At 40.5% G+C, this 15,379-nt stretch overlaps 1 protein-coding gene across 1 annotated transcript in view; it reads right to left on the bottom strand.

Moving 5' to 3' along the window:
• Positions 1 to 15,092, bottom strand: part of GXYLT2 (glucoside xylosyltransferase 2) — a 98,079-nt gene extending 82,987 nt beyond the window's left edge. The window contains 2 exon segments of the mRNA XM_037829268.1: positions 14,722 to 14,849; positions 14,851 to 15,092. Coding sequence (XP_037685196.1) covers positions 14,722 to 14,849; positions 14,851 to 14,997 — 275 coding nt within the window. The 5' untranslated portion in view covers positions 14,998 to 15,092.
• Between the last annotated feature and the right edge of the window lie 287 nt (positions 15,093 to 15,379).

Below are 15,379 nucleotides of genomic sequence, written 5' to 3'. Positions count from 1 at the left end.
TACATTTTAAATTGAAAAATGTAAAACACTGTGTGTTGAAATATTAAAGTTGGTAAATGAAAAAAAAATCTCACCCTATAAAATTGCTTTTGTATTTTGCAAGTTATATTCTGGTCTTCACTCAACTGAATATGTATTTTTACAGCTGCACTGAAAGTGTACATATAATTTTATATCCTACTATTTTTTATTTAATTCTTTTATTTTTCTTTTTACTTTGTAAGTCTTCATAACCATCATTTTTTTGGCTCTTTATTATTCCATCCAATTAAAACACCATAACTTACAATCATTTTCCTTTAGTTGTTTTGTTTCCAATTGTTCTCAGATATGAAAAAAAAAATTTTTTTCACAGAACATCTTTGGGCCGATTCTTTTTTGGGGTAGGGGGAAGAGGTAATAGTCTTTAAAATATTTTTTTATTAGAGCAGTAGGTTTATTGAAAAATCATGCAGAAATTACAGTTCCCATGAATTCCTCCTCTCATACACATTTTTCACTATTATTACCACTCTCTATTAGTTTTGTTACAATTGATGAAACAATTTATAATTATACTATTAACTGTAGTCCATAGTTTACATTAGGGCTCATTCTTTGTGCTGTACAGTTCTACGGGTATTTTTTTCTTAATTCTGGTAACATATATACAACCTATAATTTCCCATTTTAACCACTTTCAAATATACAATTCAGTGGTATTAACCACATTCACAATGTTGAGCTATACTACCACACATCACCAAAATTTTTCCAGCACTCCAAACAGAAACTCTGTTCTAATTAAGCATTAACTCTGTTCCCCACCTCACCCCAGTCCCTAGTAAACTGCATTTTAGTTTTTGACTATGAATTTGCATATTCTAATGATTTCATATAAGTAAGATCATACAATATTTGTCCTTTTGTGTATGGCTTATTTCTCTCAACATGATGTCTTTAAGGTTCATCCATGGTATCCCATGTGTGCCAGTTTGAATGTATTGTGTCCCCCAAATGCCATTATCTTTGATGTAGCCTTGTGGGGCAGACGTTTTGGTGCTGATTAGATTTGCTTGGAATGTGCCCCACCCAGCTGTATGTGATGACTCTGATAAGATATTCCCATGGAGGCATGGCCCCACCCATTCAGGGTGGGCCTTGATCAGCGGAGCCATATAAATGAGCTGACTCAAAGAGAAGGAACTCAGTGCAGCTGTGAGTGACATTTTGAGGAGGAGCTGCAGCCAAGAGGGACACTTTGAAGAAAGCACAGGACCTGCAGATGAGGGACATTTTGAAGATGGTCACTGAAGGCAGACTCTTGCTCTGGAGAGGCTAAGGGAGGACAAATACTCCAAGTGCAGCTAGGAGTGACATTTTTGAGGAACTGTGGCCTAGAGAGGAGCGTCCTGGGAGAAAGCCATTTTGAAACCAGGACTTTGGAGCAGACGCCAGCCATGTGCCTTCCCAGCTAACAGAGGTTTTCCGGACACCATTGGCCATCCTCCAGTGAAGGTACCCGATTGCTGATGTGTTGCCTTGGACACTTTATGGTCTTAAGACTGTAACTGTGCAACTAAGTAAACCCCCTTTTATAAAAGCCAATCCATCTCTGTTGTTTTGCATTCTGGCAGCATTAGCAAACCAGAACACCATGTATCAGAACTTCATTCCTTCATATGGCTAAATAATATTCCCTTGTATGTATGTGCCACATTTTGCTTATTCATACCTCTGTTTGTGGATACTTGGGTTGCTTCCACCACTTGGTAATTGTGAATAATGCTACTACGAAAATCAATGTGCAAACATGAATGTTCAAGCCCCTGCTTTCAATTCTTTTGGGTATATACCTAGAAATGGGTGTGGTGGTTTGGTGCTGTGTACCCCAGAAAAACATGTTCTTAAACTTAATCCATTCCTGTAGGTGTGAACCCTTGTAAATAGGATGTTTTGATGAGGCTGCTTCAGGTAAGGTGTGGTCCAGGATGGGTCTTAATCCTATTACTGAAACCACAGAGGGAGCAGCCAGAAGCTCAAAGTCAGTGGAACCTGGGAGAGAAGGGAGAGGCCAGGAGAGGCTGCCATGTGCATTGCCACTTGACGGAAAAGCCAAGATCACCGTTTGCCAGCAGCCAGCCCCAGAACGTCAATTTTCAGAAAGAAAATTATCAAGAATACTGCCTTGACAATGCCTTGATTTGAACTTCTTTAAGCCTCAAAATCATGGGCCAATAAATTCCTATTGTTTAGGCCAACCCATTGCATGGTATTTGCTTTAACAACAAGGAAACTAAAACAGTGGGATTGCTGGGACATGTGGTACTTCTACACTTAACTTTCTGTCAATTGTTTTCCACGGTGGCTGCACCAGTTTACATTCCCATCAACAATGTACGAGGATTTCTATTTCTCCACATCCTCACCAACATCTATTTTTCTTTTTTTTTTTTTTTTTCAGTAGTAGCTATTCTAGTGGGTTTGAAATGGTATCTCAGTGTGGTTTTGACTTGCATTTTCCTAATGGCTAATGATGATGAGCATCTTTTCATGTGCTTATTAACCATCTACATATCTTCAATGGAGGAACGTCTATTCAAGTCCTTTGCCCAGTTTTTAACTGGGCTGCCTTTTTGTTGTTGAGATGTAGATCCTGAATGAAAATAAGACCCTGGATTCCAATTCTGTATAAGAGATAACAGAATATAGCAGCTCCATACACTCAGAATCCTTCCCTTCACCAAACCCAACGTAATGAAAATAAAATTTGAAATTGAACAAGATGAAAACAAATTTATGATGTGGACGAACTGGAACGTTCAGACATTGCTGGTGGAATTATAAAATGGTACAGGGGTACTTTGGAAAATAGCTTGGAAATTCCTCAAAATGTTAATCCTCGAGTTACTATGTGATTCAGCAATTCCACACCTTAGCATATATCCAAGAGAAGGGAAAACATATGTCCACACAAAAACTTGTACACAAATATTTATAGCAGCAGTATTCACAATAGCCAAAAAGTAGAAACAACCCAAGTGTCCATCAACTGAAGAATGGGTACAAAAAGTGGGGCATATTCCTACAACAGAATGTCATTTGGCAACAAAAAGGAATGAAGTACTGACACATGCTATACACAGGAACCTTGAAAACAGCCACAGAAGACTACACAGTTCATGATTTCATATATATGAAAGACTGGAAAGTATATTAGTGATTGCCAGGGTCTGGGAGGAGGGAGAATTGGGGGGTTGACTGTCTAATGGGTTTGGAGTTTCTTTTTGGTTGATAAAAATGTTCTGAAATTAGATAGTGGTGATGGTTGCACAATCATGAATATACTAAAACCACTGAACTGTACACTTTAAAAGGGTATGTGATTTATATCTCAAGATAAGCAAATAAATGTACTTAAGTTTATGACATGGGCGGATTTAAAGAAAAATTTTAAAGTAAGCAAATGGTATTATAGGAATATTATAAGAATCGTGATGCTGATGGGGGAATGCCCGGAGTTTGGAAAATGCTGCACCAAGTACCTGATTCAAGGCCTCCTCATACTCAAATGAAAAATGATATTCAGAATAACAGAAGCAGCTCAGAGGGAGAGGCAGTTTTCTTGCCTCTCTGCTGCCTGAGACGAAGTGTCTCCTTAACCATTTAAAAGTCTCAAGTGTATGACTTAATTAAACTTCAGTTTCTGGAGTGTATAAATAATGAAATATGGCATTTATGTGTAGTGCTATTTACTTTGTAGCCTATTACTACAAGACACACTGAATTATTAAAGCAAGTAATTGATTCTACTCAGATCCTCTTTTCTGCCACCTCCTGCTACCTCTCTTATCCATGCTTTTCCTTAACTGACAAGCTAAATTGACTCACGTAAACCTGATTGTGTGATACCAGCCAGCAGCATAAACCTAACAAAAATCATAGTTCCTGAAAGTACATCCTAGGATAGTGCTGTTGGTGCCTAGTTTAAATTAGAGAGGAAACACACAGTATATTTCAGAGATGAAAAGGTAGAAAACGAGTTAAAGGAAGTTTAATATGCTGTCTTAGGGGAAGAATTGATTAGTACAGCCCCTTCCCTAATGGAGTCTTTTACAAGATGAAACCATAACTATTGTAACATGGAGAAGGTCTGCAAATCAGGCCAAAGGGCAGTTTAGAAAGTGGAAACTACACCTTGACATAGCACCTGGAAAGAGAGTCTGGTGGTGGGTAATCACACCCACATTAAGTGCAGACAGCCAGAGACACAAAAAAAAGCTTCCTGCAAACCACAGGTTTGGGAAGGAGAGTCCCTTGACAATTTTTTCCCCCACTGAAGCTGTGATTAGAGCCTTCACTCAAAAAACCAGACATAACACTAAGGACTTTGCTAACAGTTAAATCACTTTTAATGATCCATGGTTTTGGAGTTAAATCAAGTATCATTAGTCTGGCAAGACAGAAAGAAACATTTGCCTTAAAGTCATGGCACTATATGAATAATGTCAACAGAGTGCCAAAAAACTGCCAAAGGTAGTGGTGGTGGGACTTAATGAAATTCTTTGATAAATGCATTCATATGTTAATAGTACATATATGGTTTGGCTCATGATATTTGAAACATGGCTGCGTTTCTACACGAAGGCCAGGCCTAATGTATACTAGGTGTTCAATGTCTAAAGCTGGTAATGATGTCCATGTGTATCTGTGTGTGTGTATGTCTACTTTTAGACAGAAGTATACACATAACCATGCTTAATAATTAGGAAGTGGTAGAGCAAGGATTCAAACCCAGGCAGCTAGACTAAAAGGTCATGCTTTTAATTATTCTATATTTGGGGCCATGCTAGCCTAAGCAAGTGAACTCTGGGCAGATGGAGGCTCTACCAGGGCTCCCTGCCCAGGGACCTGATCTTGGACTGGATCCCAGTCCCCACTCACAGCCTCTCTGGGTGCCCTTGTGCAGGGGGCGACACCCACCACAGTTGGTGACACCTTCACCAATTCTACCTTAGTAATCCACCCATTCGCCATTAGCTGAAGTCATACACGTTTGTGTTTATTGACTCCCCCTCCCAAATTCTATGATGATGCCTGGATTAATTCTCATTTCATTTTTTCCCCTTACGATTGTTCATGACACACAGGAGATTCTATTTCTCCATCTCCCTCTTCTTCTCAAATTAAAATGTTATTGAGATTTTAAAATATGAACTAGCAATACTACTTTGAAAAAAATGGCTGGTGACACACGAGGGAGAAGAATTTGATGAGGATTACATATTCTGCAACTGGGCATGTCTATCTCATTTTACGAAAAAGACCATGAAGGAACTAGCAACATAAAGTAAGAAAAGAGGAAAAACGGTCTTCCCAACCAAGTTATATTCTCCTAAACTTTGGGTCAATAAGAGATATTTAATCTTTATGATAATTTATTATTTAATAAATTATATAAATGGTGCATATATTTATCACAGAAAAATAAAAAAATACAAATAAGTAAAAGAGGGACGGGGACACCTGTAATTCCAATTCCATACCACTGTTAACATTTTGGTATACTCTTTTCCACAGTTATACCTAATATGTATGTGTGTATACATAAATATAACAAAACTTAAAAAAAAAAACAAAAACAGGATTATTTTTGGAACCTGCTTTTCTACCCTTACAAATATGGACAATTTTCAATTTCAAAAAATATAGGGTTTTTACTAAAGGTACATTTTTCAAAGAGATTCTGGAAACCAATCAAATGGTTCAGATTTCAAGAAATATTCCCAAGGACAGCATAGTGGTTAGGAATTTGGCTGTAGAAGCACATGGAGCTGGCTTCAAATCCCAGGTCTGCCACTTGGCTATCCCATCTTCAGCAAATGCTTTAACCACCTCCAACCCTTAGTTTCCCCAAGAGTAAAATGGTCATACCCATTATAGCAGACATGTGCTTTTGTTTTGGGTTTTGTGTTTTCTGGCTACCATCCATTTCTAGGAGTTTCTGGTAAAGAGCACCCCAATTTTCTTTTGGAGAAACTACTCCTTTTCTGTTCTCAGACCATGTGGTTTGAAAGGGCTGAATCAGCTGTGGGAACATGGCCCAGGTGCGGCCATCAGTAATTGGATCTGCCTGTGATCCAAGTCAAGCCAAGAGAGGCAGCCCTGTGGCACTTTTGCTGGATGAGGTCTTTCCCTTAGGGATTACTAAAAGAGAAGGATAAGAGCTCAGATCTGTTAGGAACCATCACATGGAGAAAACTTGCCTGAGAGTGTCACCCACACAGAAGGAAGCAGAACTAAAATATGGAGGCAAAGTGGTTAGAAATCTTAGATACGATAGTGAATAGAGCTTTATCTCATGAGCCAGTTAATTCCCTTTTATTACGTGATATGAGCTGGATTTCTATCACTTGCAACTGAAAGAGTCCTGGCCTACCCATAATCCTATCATATGGGTTGTTATGCAGATTAAATGAAATAATGCTTGTGATATGCTTAATATACTACCTGGCATATTTTAAGTTGTAATTAAATGTTATTTATCATCATCCTTAAATATTAACTTGAAATGCCATCAGAAGCCATCATTTTGCCCTGAACATTTTATATCCATGCCAAAAATGTGCAAGCCAAGAGGCCAAAAGTACCTGTTACTTTCAGTATTAATACTCGACCATATATGAAACCAGATTTGATATGTTTGTACATTTTTAAAATTTCTGGGATTTTAATACTGATTTCAACTAACCAATTGTTAGGCATGCATTATTATTTTGCTTCTTTGGACCTCAGTTTTCTTACCTAAAAAAGGAGTCAGATTATGGATGACATGTTCTCTATGATTTCTTAGAGACTGGATTCTAAACTGTACTGTGATATATATCTGTTAGAAGATTATAGTCTTTCGTGTTGCTTAAAGAGGTAGGGGGACAGCAAAAATCACTCTTTGCTGGCATAAAATAAGGGAATCCCAATAAAGGCTTAAAGTCAAGAAATTCCTTTTTCCAGGGACAGTTTTTAGAATTTCAAGATCTGAAATAAAGAAAATGCTGGTGAAGATTTTGGGAGGAATGTAAAATGAATTTTGTCTTCAACAGAAGCCTCTTATTTTCTTACTGTGAAATATAACATGAAGAGAAGTATTTCCAAGGAAAACACATCATATATTCTCAAAATTTTCCACCGAAAGAATCTCACCTGTATATGTGTGTATGAGGATGGGTCAATATGACCACTACTGCTGAGCCCAAGAAGGGGCTACACATCTGAATTAGTCACTGGAACTCTTTGATGGCAAGCGACAGAAACACAGCTCAAACTAGGTTAAGGAAAAACGGGTAATTCAATACATCATGGAATCTAGGGAAGGACCAGAACACTACAGCCAGAGAAGGGCAGGAGCTGGTCTCAGGAACAATGTTAGAACCCCCAGCCCTTTGCTCAGCATTGCTCCTCATCCCATCCACATCATCTTGGTTTCATATACTCTCAACACCAAACAGCTCTCTTCCCATGGCAGAAAACCTCATTACCAATCCTGAGTTTGATTATCTTAACATTTCAGCTACTAGAAACAGTTTGCTCTAATGCTGTTTCTAATCTCAATTTTTATAAATCTCTTAGAAAGGCTCTAATTTTGGCTCTGGAACCTACCCCTGGATAAATCACCTGCAGCCTGGGACAAGGTCAAGGGCACAAAAGAGCTGCTCCTAGGGTGTGGATGACATTCATTACGTGTATGTGCCTTGCAATCATTTCCCTTTCCCATCAACACCACCAAGATTTGATTTAAAGAACCATCTGGTTCATTTAAGATGTTTGGAGGCAAAGGGCAAAATCCTCAACTCTAACACATGAAAATGAAGGCCAAAGATAGGTGGGTCCCAGGATTTGCTGATTCCCGGACTCAGTGTCCTCAAGGACCTAGATTCTTTTAATTTTCTTTACTCTATTGCCCAAAGTGAGAACTTAAACCTATAGCTTGTTCCTTCAGGATTATGGCAGCAACTGAGGCTATTTATTTCCTTGTTCATATCCAGATGTAGTTTCTCAGTCCAGTCATGTAAAATAAGTCCTTTCCTTCTGGCTGATTGGGCCAGGTTGGTTCATGTGACACGTGGACCAATAACTGTTCCCAGAGAAATGAATGTATTGATTGGTTTAGCCCTGGATTCACAAACCTTAGGCAAGGGATGGGTTTATTAGGGTGGGCTTAGATCACCCCCTGGAGCTGAGGTCCATGTATCTACTGACACTGCTGGTACACACTGGGGGATGTGGAAAGAAAGGTGGGGAGCCAACTACCCTGTCTACCACACTACCTTCTCCCAGGTGGTTTGATGGTCTTGGACTCATCACTAGCTCAAGGAGTGGATCTTGCTTAGTTTAAGTCAATTAGCTGATCCCATCCCACCCTGCCACTACTTCCAACTCCCTCTTCCATACAAAAGGCATTTAAACCAACCAAAGTCAATGAGATGGGAGAAAACTGTTGCTGGAGCTTCTGGAAAATAAAAACATTTCCTCTCCCAGATAAGCAAGGGGTGGAAAATAGAACTGTCCATCTGGTAATGGATTGGAGTTGCACACATTAAATATGAATCCACATTTAGTTTAATATAGATACAGATGTAACATATAGAAATTTTATAGATATGTACATATACATGAATTAGTATAAATATATATGTTTTCTCTGTCAGCTGAAAGGGCCTAAGAGAAATGGCCTCCCATTGGCAAAAAACATGCCTAGCACCCCTATCTTGGTTTCTAAAGCCATTCTCCAATGAAAGGAACCAGACTCCCTGAAGGAAAGGCTGACTCTAGGCTTGGGCAGGAAATTATGCAAGATGAACCTGGAGCATGCTGTAGTGCCAGAAAGTAAAGTGCTCAAAACTAGCAACAAGAACAACCACATTGATGGGGATGTGTCCAAGGAGCACAGAAGCCAACTGAGAGAGCTGCTCGGGGCCAAAGCTCAAACAATTTGAGCAGTAAAATAAAGTCATACTATATTAGAATCCAAAGTATAAAATAAATACCCATGAGTTCCTATTGATATAAATAAATGACTGAATAAATATGGGAGAGAAGGAACAATTCTCCCACAAAGAAGAATTCCAAGTAATTTATATAGATGCTCCATCTTGAGGAGAGGGAGCATAAACCCCTATTGAATCGGTGTTGGCTACACATAGTGGCTTAGTTCCAAAGCTTACAGTACGGAAGTGGGGGAAAGGGTGATTTTACAATAGAGAAACCTACCTCAGCTAGGTGATCTAGGCCAACAATCATAAATCATGTTGACAGTATGTATACTTGATATGATGTGAAAACGGCACTTTACCTCTTTGGTTTTCTTCCCAATAACTCATACCCAGTCTTACAAGAAAATCGTTAGACCAATTGCAATAGTGGGACATCTTACAAAATATCTGACCAATATTCCTAAAAGTTTCAAGATCATTGAAAACAAGGAAAGTCTGAGAAATTGCTACAGTCAAGGAGAGCCTAAAAAGACACAACAGCTAAATGTACTGTGGTGTCCTGGATGGATTCCTGGGAGAGAAAAAGAACATTAGGTAAAAACTAAGAAAATCTAAATAAGCTATGGACTTTAATTGATAAATGTATCAATTTCAGTTCATTAATTGAAACAAATGTATCATACTAATATAGGATATTAATAATAGGGGAGACTGGGTGCTGGGGATACATGGGAACTCTTTATATTATCTTCTCAGTTTTTCTGGAAATCTAAAACTGTTCAAAAAATATTATTATATTAAAATATATATTAAAAAGAAAAAATCATTTTCTTTTAAGTGTGTTGCTATTTAAGATCCTCCCTATTCTCCTAAAGGGTATGGGATTGTTTTGAAAATTATTGAATAATATATCACTTAATAATAAAAGTAAAGTTTTCATATAGTGCTGGTACAAGGTAGGTGCTACATTCATTCATTACTTCTTCCAACAAATGCGGATTAACCACAATGAAATTATCTCTGTTCTAGGTGCCATTGGTACTGCAATCAATAAGACATGAAGTCTACATGAGGGAAGAAGGGAGGAGAAAATAAAATACTTCATGTTATAAAAAATAGTGAATCAGATAAGAGGGTAGAAATGATGGAGAGGGTCTTATTTTTCTAGGGCAGTCAGGAAGACCTCTTTGAGGAAGAAACATTTATGCACAGACTTAAAAGATTCCAAACATCAAGAATAAGTAGAATTAACGAGGTGTGAACATGCTTATTATATTTGAAGGCTGCTGGGGCTGAAGCAGTGTAAAGGCAGTGGGCAGTGGGAAGGACCAAGGTCAGAGAGCTTTTGGGGGTTGATATCTGACAAGGGCTCCAAGGCCACCATAAGAAATTGAATTTTATTTTCAATGTGATGAGAAATCTTTGGAGGGCTTTAACCAGAAGAGTGACCTGATCTAGTCTACATAGTTAAGATTATCCCAGCAGCCATAATGGATAATGGGCTGTAGAAGGTGCCATGCAAACCCGTTAGGAGTCAGATGATGGCATCCAGAAATTCAGCAGTGGCCACGGAAGTCACAGAAATGGTGAGATGGGAGAAATATTTGGACATAGAACTCACAGGACTTACTAACTGAGTAAGTGTAGAGGGTGAAAAGGGGACTTTGGACCAATCAATAAAAATGAATTGTGAGTAAAATCAAACTCATAGCTATATTATATCATAGAGGGTACACAAAGTCAAGAGATCTTCAATATGCTCTGGGGCTATCAGCTAATTATAGGATGGCCACAGACTCAGTTTTGCTATATAACTTCATCCCTCTTTAGTAAGACTTTTATTCAGGCTTCAACTGTCCAAGAAGACTTATCTCAGAAACTAAAGGGAACTGGAGGAAATGGGGTCTATTGCCGAATAAGAACACATGGCTTCCTCTCATTGGGGCAGCTGGGGAGGCTGCCAAGTATAATGTGTTTCTTTCCGTATTGTCTCCGCCTCCCCCCAATAAGCTGGTGGGGCAACAACTCCACTCACCATTGTACAGTGAGCACTGGGTACAAGGATATGCACGATAATCATTTGCTAAAAGACTGTGGAATAAAATGATAGAGGAACACCATAGGACTTACTTACAGGCAGCCTATGACTCCCTTAGAAACCATCTTTTAAAAGAAAACAGCAATGCCCAGGTCAACAGAAGAAACAGAATGAAGTTCGGAGAGAGTTGAGGTTGAGTAATCAGTAAGAGTTCTAGGCTGGAGCCAATAAATGAGAAACAGAGTGATTTTGCAAGAAACAACTCAAAGGGCTAAGTAATAGTTATTGTTAGGATTTACTGCTAAACTTGATGATCTCATCATGGGATCATCAAATGTCAGGGCTGGAAGAAATCTTTTAAAACTTTGGGATAAATTTGCTCATTTTACAGATGAGGAATTTAGGTGAAATGCCTTGGAACTAGAACCCAGTTTGCCTGATTCCAGATGCCAATTTTTTTTTTATATTCCACTGACAGTTACATTAAACTTTCTTTTCCATATGTAGGTTCAAAGAGTTTTCAGCAGCAAGGTGGACAGACAGTCTTCTAAAGACTAGTCTAAAGCCTATTCCCAAGTAAAATTACCACTTTAGAATTCAGCTTCCTGAAAACAAAAACAAAAACAAATCAATTCTCTCAAAAAACTTTTCCTTTTATCACAGTGAAAATGAGGCAGTTGTAGTTCCCTTTTTGACATGGCTGCCAGAAAGCTTAGAGATAAATTTAACACTTAATCCTCATAAAATTCTGGCCTCAGGTTTTAACAAACAGTACTTATTTCCTACTCCTCTTTTGGGCTTTTCATTTTTAATACCTATTTCAATTGTCTCATTGTTGTATGTATGTGTCTTTTACTGTAGGTTGTCTCAAATTGTTTTTGGAAGTTAACCAGATACAAATCACCAGTAAAATGAAAATAGAAGGAAGATTTCATTTCTCTTGTGCACTGGGACTGCTACTTCATGTGTGGTGTCCATTTTCAGATCCCATCCTTGACCTAAAAGCTCAGACCTTACCTCCTGGCTTTATATTTATGGAGAGGGGAGGCCACAGCAGGACAGACTGCATACAAATGACTAGTTTTAAAATTGTAGGGTCTGCCTGCTAACTAGGCAAGTCCCTGGAAACTTGACCAAAATGAAAACAAGATGTGGAAGGAAAGTGCTATGTTTCCTGCGTTGACGTGGCAAAACTTCACTTACAGCAGTACCCCGGGGGAGGCAACTCAGCCCTGCCTGCGGATGGTCAGCAGGTGGTGGGCTGTGTCACATTCAACTCCAAGCTTTCTGCTAACCACAACCACAAGTCTGACCCTCTTCAGGCCAGAGAAGTGAGGTCACGTAGCCCTCCTTGCTTTTGGATTCTAGCCACGTAAAGAGATTAAAGCACTCATTTTCTGAAAACACAAGGCTTTCTTTTCTCTCCCTAAAAATGAAATTCCTGCTAAACCACAAAAATTTAACCCAGGCAGCATTAGGAAAGCAATAAAGGAGTTCATACAGCCATGCTTCCTCCTGCTCTCCTACTGCTTCAGAACCTTCAGTTGCCATTTCTGCAGAGGTAGCAAAAGAAACGAAAAATAAGTCGCAGAAAATGTCAACTTCTCCAGAGGACACTAGACTTCAATGTTTATGCATTTGAGCCTGAGACTTCCTCTGGCTTTTTTTTTTTTTCTTACCCTTTTTCGAGTTTTCTAATTCTGTTCTTTATTCCTATGGTGTTGGCCATGATTTCCATGATAATCTAAGAGATATGTTCAAAAAGAAAAATGGCTTTGAGAGGTAACGTTACTCAAGGAAAGAGTCCTTTCCTAAAACACCCATTTGGATTCTGTTCATGAACTCGTCCTAGTCAGAGTCAATTTGTTTCAGAGACAAGAAGATGCTGCTGCCCCAGTGTTCTCAACACCTTGAAGATGGAGACAGTTCCAAAAATCTAGGTGTTTCTTTAGAAAAATGTCAGTAAAATTAAGAAACACAGGCAAGACTATTGCATAACATCAGCAGAGCAGCTAAGAGCTCCAGCTGAGCCCCAGCTGCCTGCATCTGTATCCATGCCTACCACATACTACCTGTGAGTCTCGGATAAACTGCTAAACCTTGTGCGGTATTTTCCTCTTCTATAAAATGGGAATAATAGCAGCAGTGTTTACTTCACAGAGCACCAGTTCTCAACTTTGGTGTGCATCAGAAACACCTGATGGGTTTCGGAAAAGACAGTGCTCAGCCCCACCCCCGTGGTTCAGGGGGGCTGGTGTCGGCCCTGAGAAACTGCTTTCTAACAAGTTCCCAGGTGACGTTGGTCCTGCTGGTCCCAACATTACACTTTGAGAATCATTATTGTAGGGTTATGGTGTAGACCGTATACTTAATATATGTAAAGTTAGTGTTTCCAATCTCTATTTTTATGTACTGCTGTTAGCTTGCACTGTGCCTGGACGTAGGTTAGCTATGTTAAGTGGTGGCAGTTATCTTACAAGTTGTCTCATCAAATTACCCAACATAGTATACTTGTAGTTGCACGCTAATATAGTCTAGTATAAGAAATTTCAGTACATAGAAGGGAAAAAGCCTATTAAGTTCCAAGCAAAAATATCCTCATTTTAAAGAGTGTTTACATTCATAATGTGTTGTTAGGGTTTTAACTACTTAAAGGCGATTCCATAAATGTTTGTTTTTCCTCCTAAAACTTGCAGTATCCATCTGTGCCTTCATTATGAGGTAACAGAGAAACAAAAGCTGACACAACTACCTCTTGAGGTTCTTGACTTTTCTCTTAGATATAGTAAAAGCACCAAAGCAGATTTAGTCATTTAGTAAAAAAGAATTCTTCAATTGGTTTTGAATAATGAAGGAGCCGAGCAAACGCACGCACGGTTGCAACAGGCAGTTAGAAACACCAGCAGCTTCGAAAGGGCATAGGAAACAGACAAGGTGATTGTTAAAAAGCTTTCCACAACAAAGGAAATGAAGCCAAATCCCTAACCTGCGGGTGTTCCAGCAACCCTAAGGCCTAAGAGAAAACACTCACATGAAAAGCCTCAGTGTGTTAAGCTCTGTATAAAGAGAGAAACTATCAAACACAATACTGAAGGTTAAGATGTTTTCCTTGTAGGACCCTTTGACCATGCTTGAGTCTGAAACAGAATGAGGGACAGTAACATCTCCACTCCTTCTTTCCTGTGCCACGCATCACTCCTCTCCAAGGAGAAAACTTTTTAATAACTTAGGTTGAGTGCCTCTTCTGTTCTAAGCATGGGGGTAGTTCAAGGTTGAATGAGAGGCAGCCAATCCTTGGTAAACATCTAACGTTCCAACTCTATCAGACCTAAGTTTTTGGTAAAAATATTCCAATGAAACATGAGACTTAGATAAAGCAATCTTGCATCCTGATGGCTGTTGAAAAATTAAACAAAGGGAGCATGTTTTGCAAGAATGACAGTTTAAAATGTGCCTTGACAGTTAAAAAAAAAGTCTACAAACCACTTTTCCTGAGACCTCCCAGAAAGGTACGTGATTATCACCCACTGGGTTTCTGGGAGGATTCCATAAATGTGCCTTTTCATTTCTAGCGGGATAAGAAATAGAAGTGAGTAGCCCGTGGGTGAAACTTGGAGTCTGTCCCTCCATCCCAAAGCCTCCCTTGGACTTGGCATGGGTGCAGAGAGCGAGACACGGGTCCCCAGATGGGGTTCTGGGATTGCCACGACTCACCTCGCCAACTTCTCCAGCCTCGCCGCTCCCCGGCGGCCAGTTCGGGGGCGGAGACGCGAGGGCCGGCGCCTCCGGGCGCCGGGGACCGCCCCCGGGAAGGAGCCCGGGGCGGGTGGGCGCGCGGGGGGGCGGCTCCGGGTGCCGCTGCGGAGCAGACGCGAGACTCGCAGGCAGTTCTGGGGGCGCGACGCGGCCGGGGCGCAGGGGTAGCAGTGCAAGGAGCAGCGCCGCCAGCGCGAGCAAGAGCAGCGCTGCCGCCTTGCTGCGGAGCTTCATGGTGCGGCGTGGCGGCGGCGGCGGCCCCCGGGCAGCGCGGCTCTGCGCATCGCTGCTTGCCCAGTGAGCGCAGTAGCGCGCAGCGGCCGCCACCTCCGCCCGCCCGCCGGGGACTGGGGACTGGAGCCTGGGCGACCGGCGGGCGGGCGGGCCGCCGCGGGGAGGAGGAGGGAAGAAAGGAGGCGTGCACGGGACTCTAGGAGGAGCAGCCCGCTCCTACCGTACTGTGTAGAGTAGCCGCCCGTCTGCTCACCCGCCAGCCGCCAAGCCCTCCGGTTTCAGGTACTGCATCCTCAAAACCTCTCATTTCCTCATTTACTCATTCGTTCGTTCATTCATTCATTCAGTCTGTTCATTCATTCAGTCCATTCACTCGTTTGCC

This window comes from Choloepus didactylus, chromosome 1 (genome assembly GCF_015220235.1).
Source record: "Choloepus didactylus isolate mChoDid1 chromosome 1, mChoDid1.pri, whole genome shotgun sequence".
Lineage (NCBI taxonomy): Eukaryota > Metazoa > Chordata > Mammalia > Pilosa > Megalonychidae > Choloepus > Choloepus didactylus.
The sequence above is the reverse complement of the archived record's forward strand: the minus strand, read 5'-3'. Positions and strand labels throughout refer to the sequence as shown.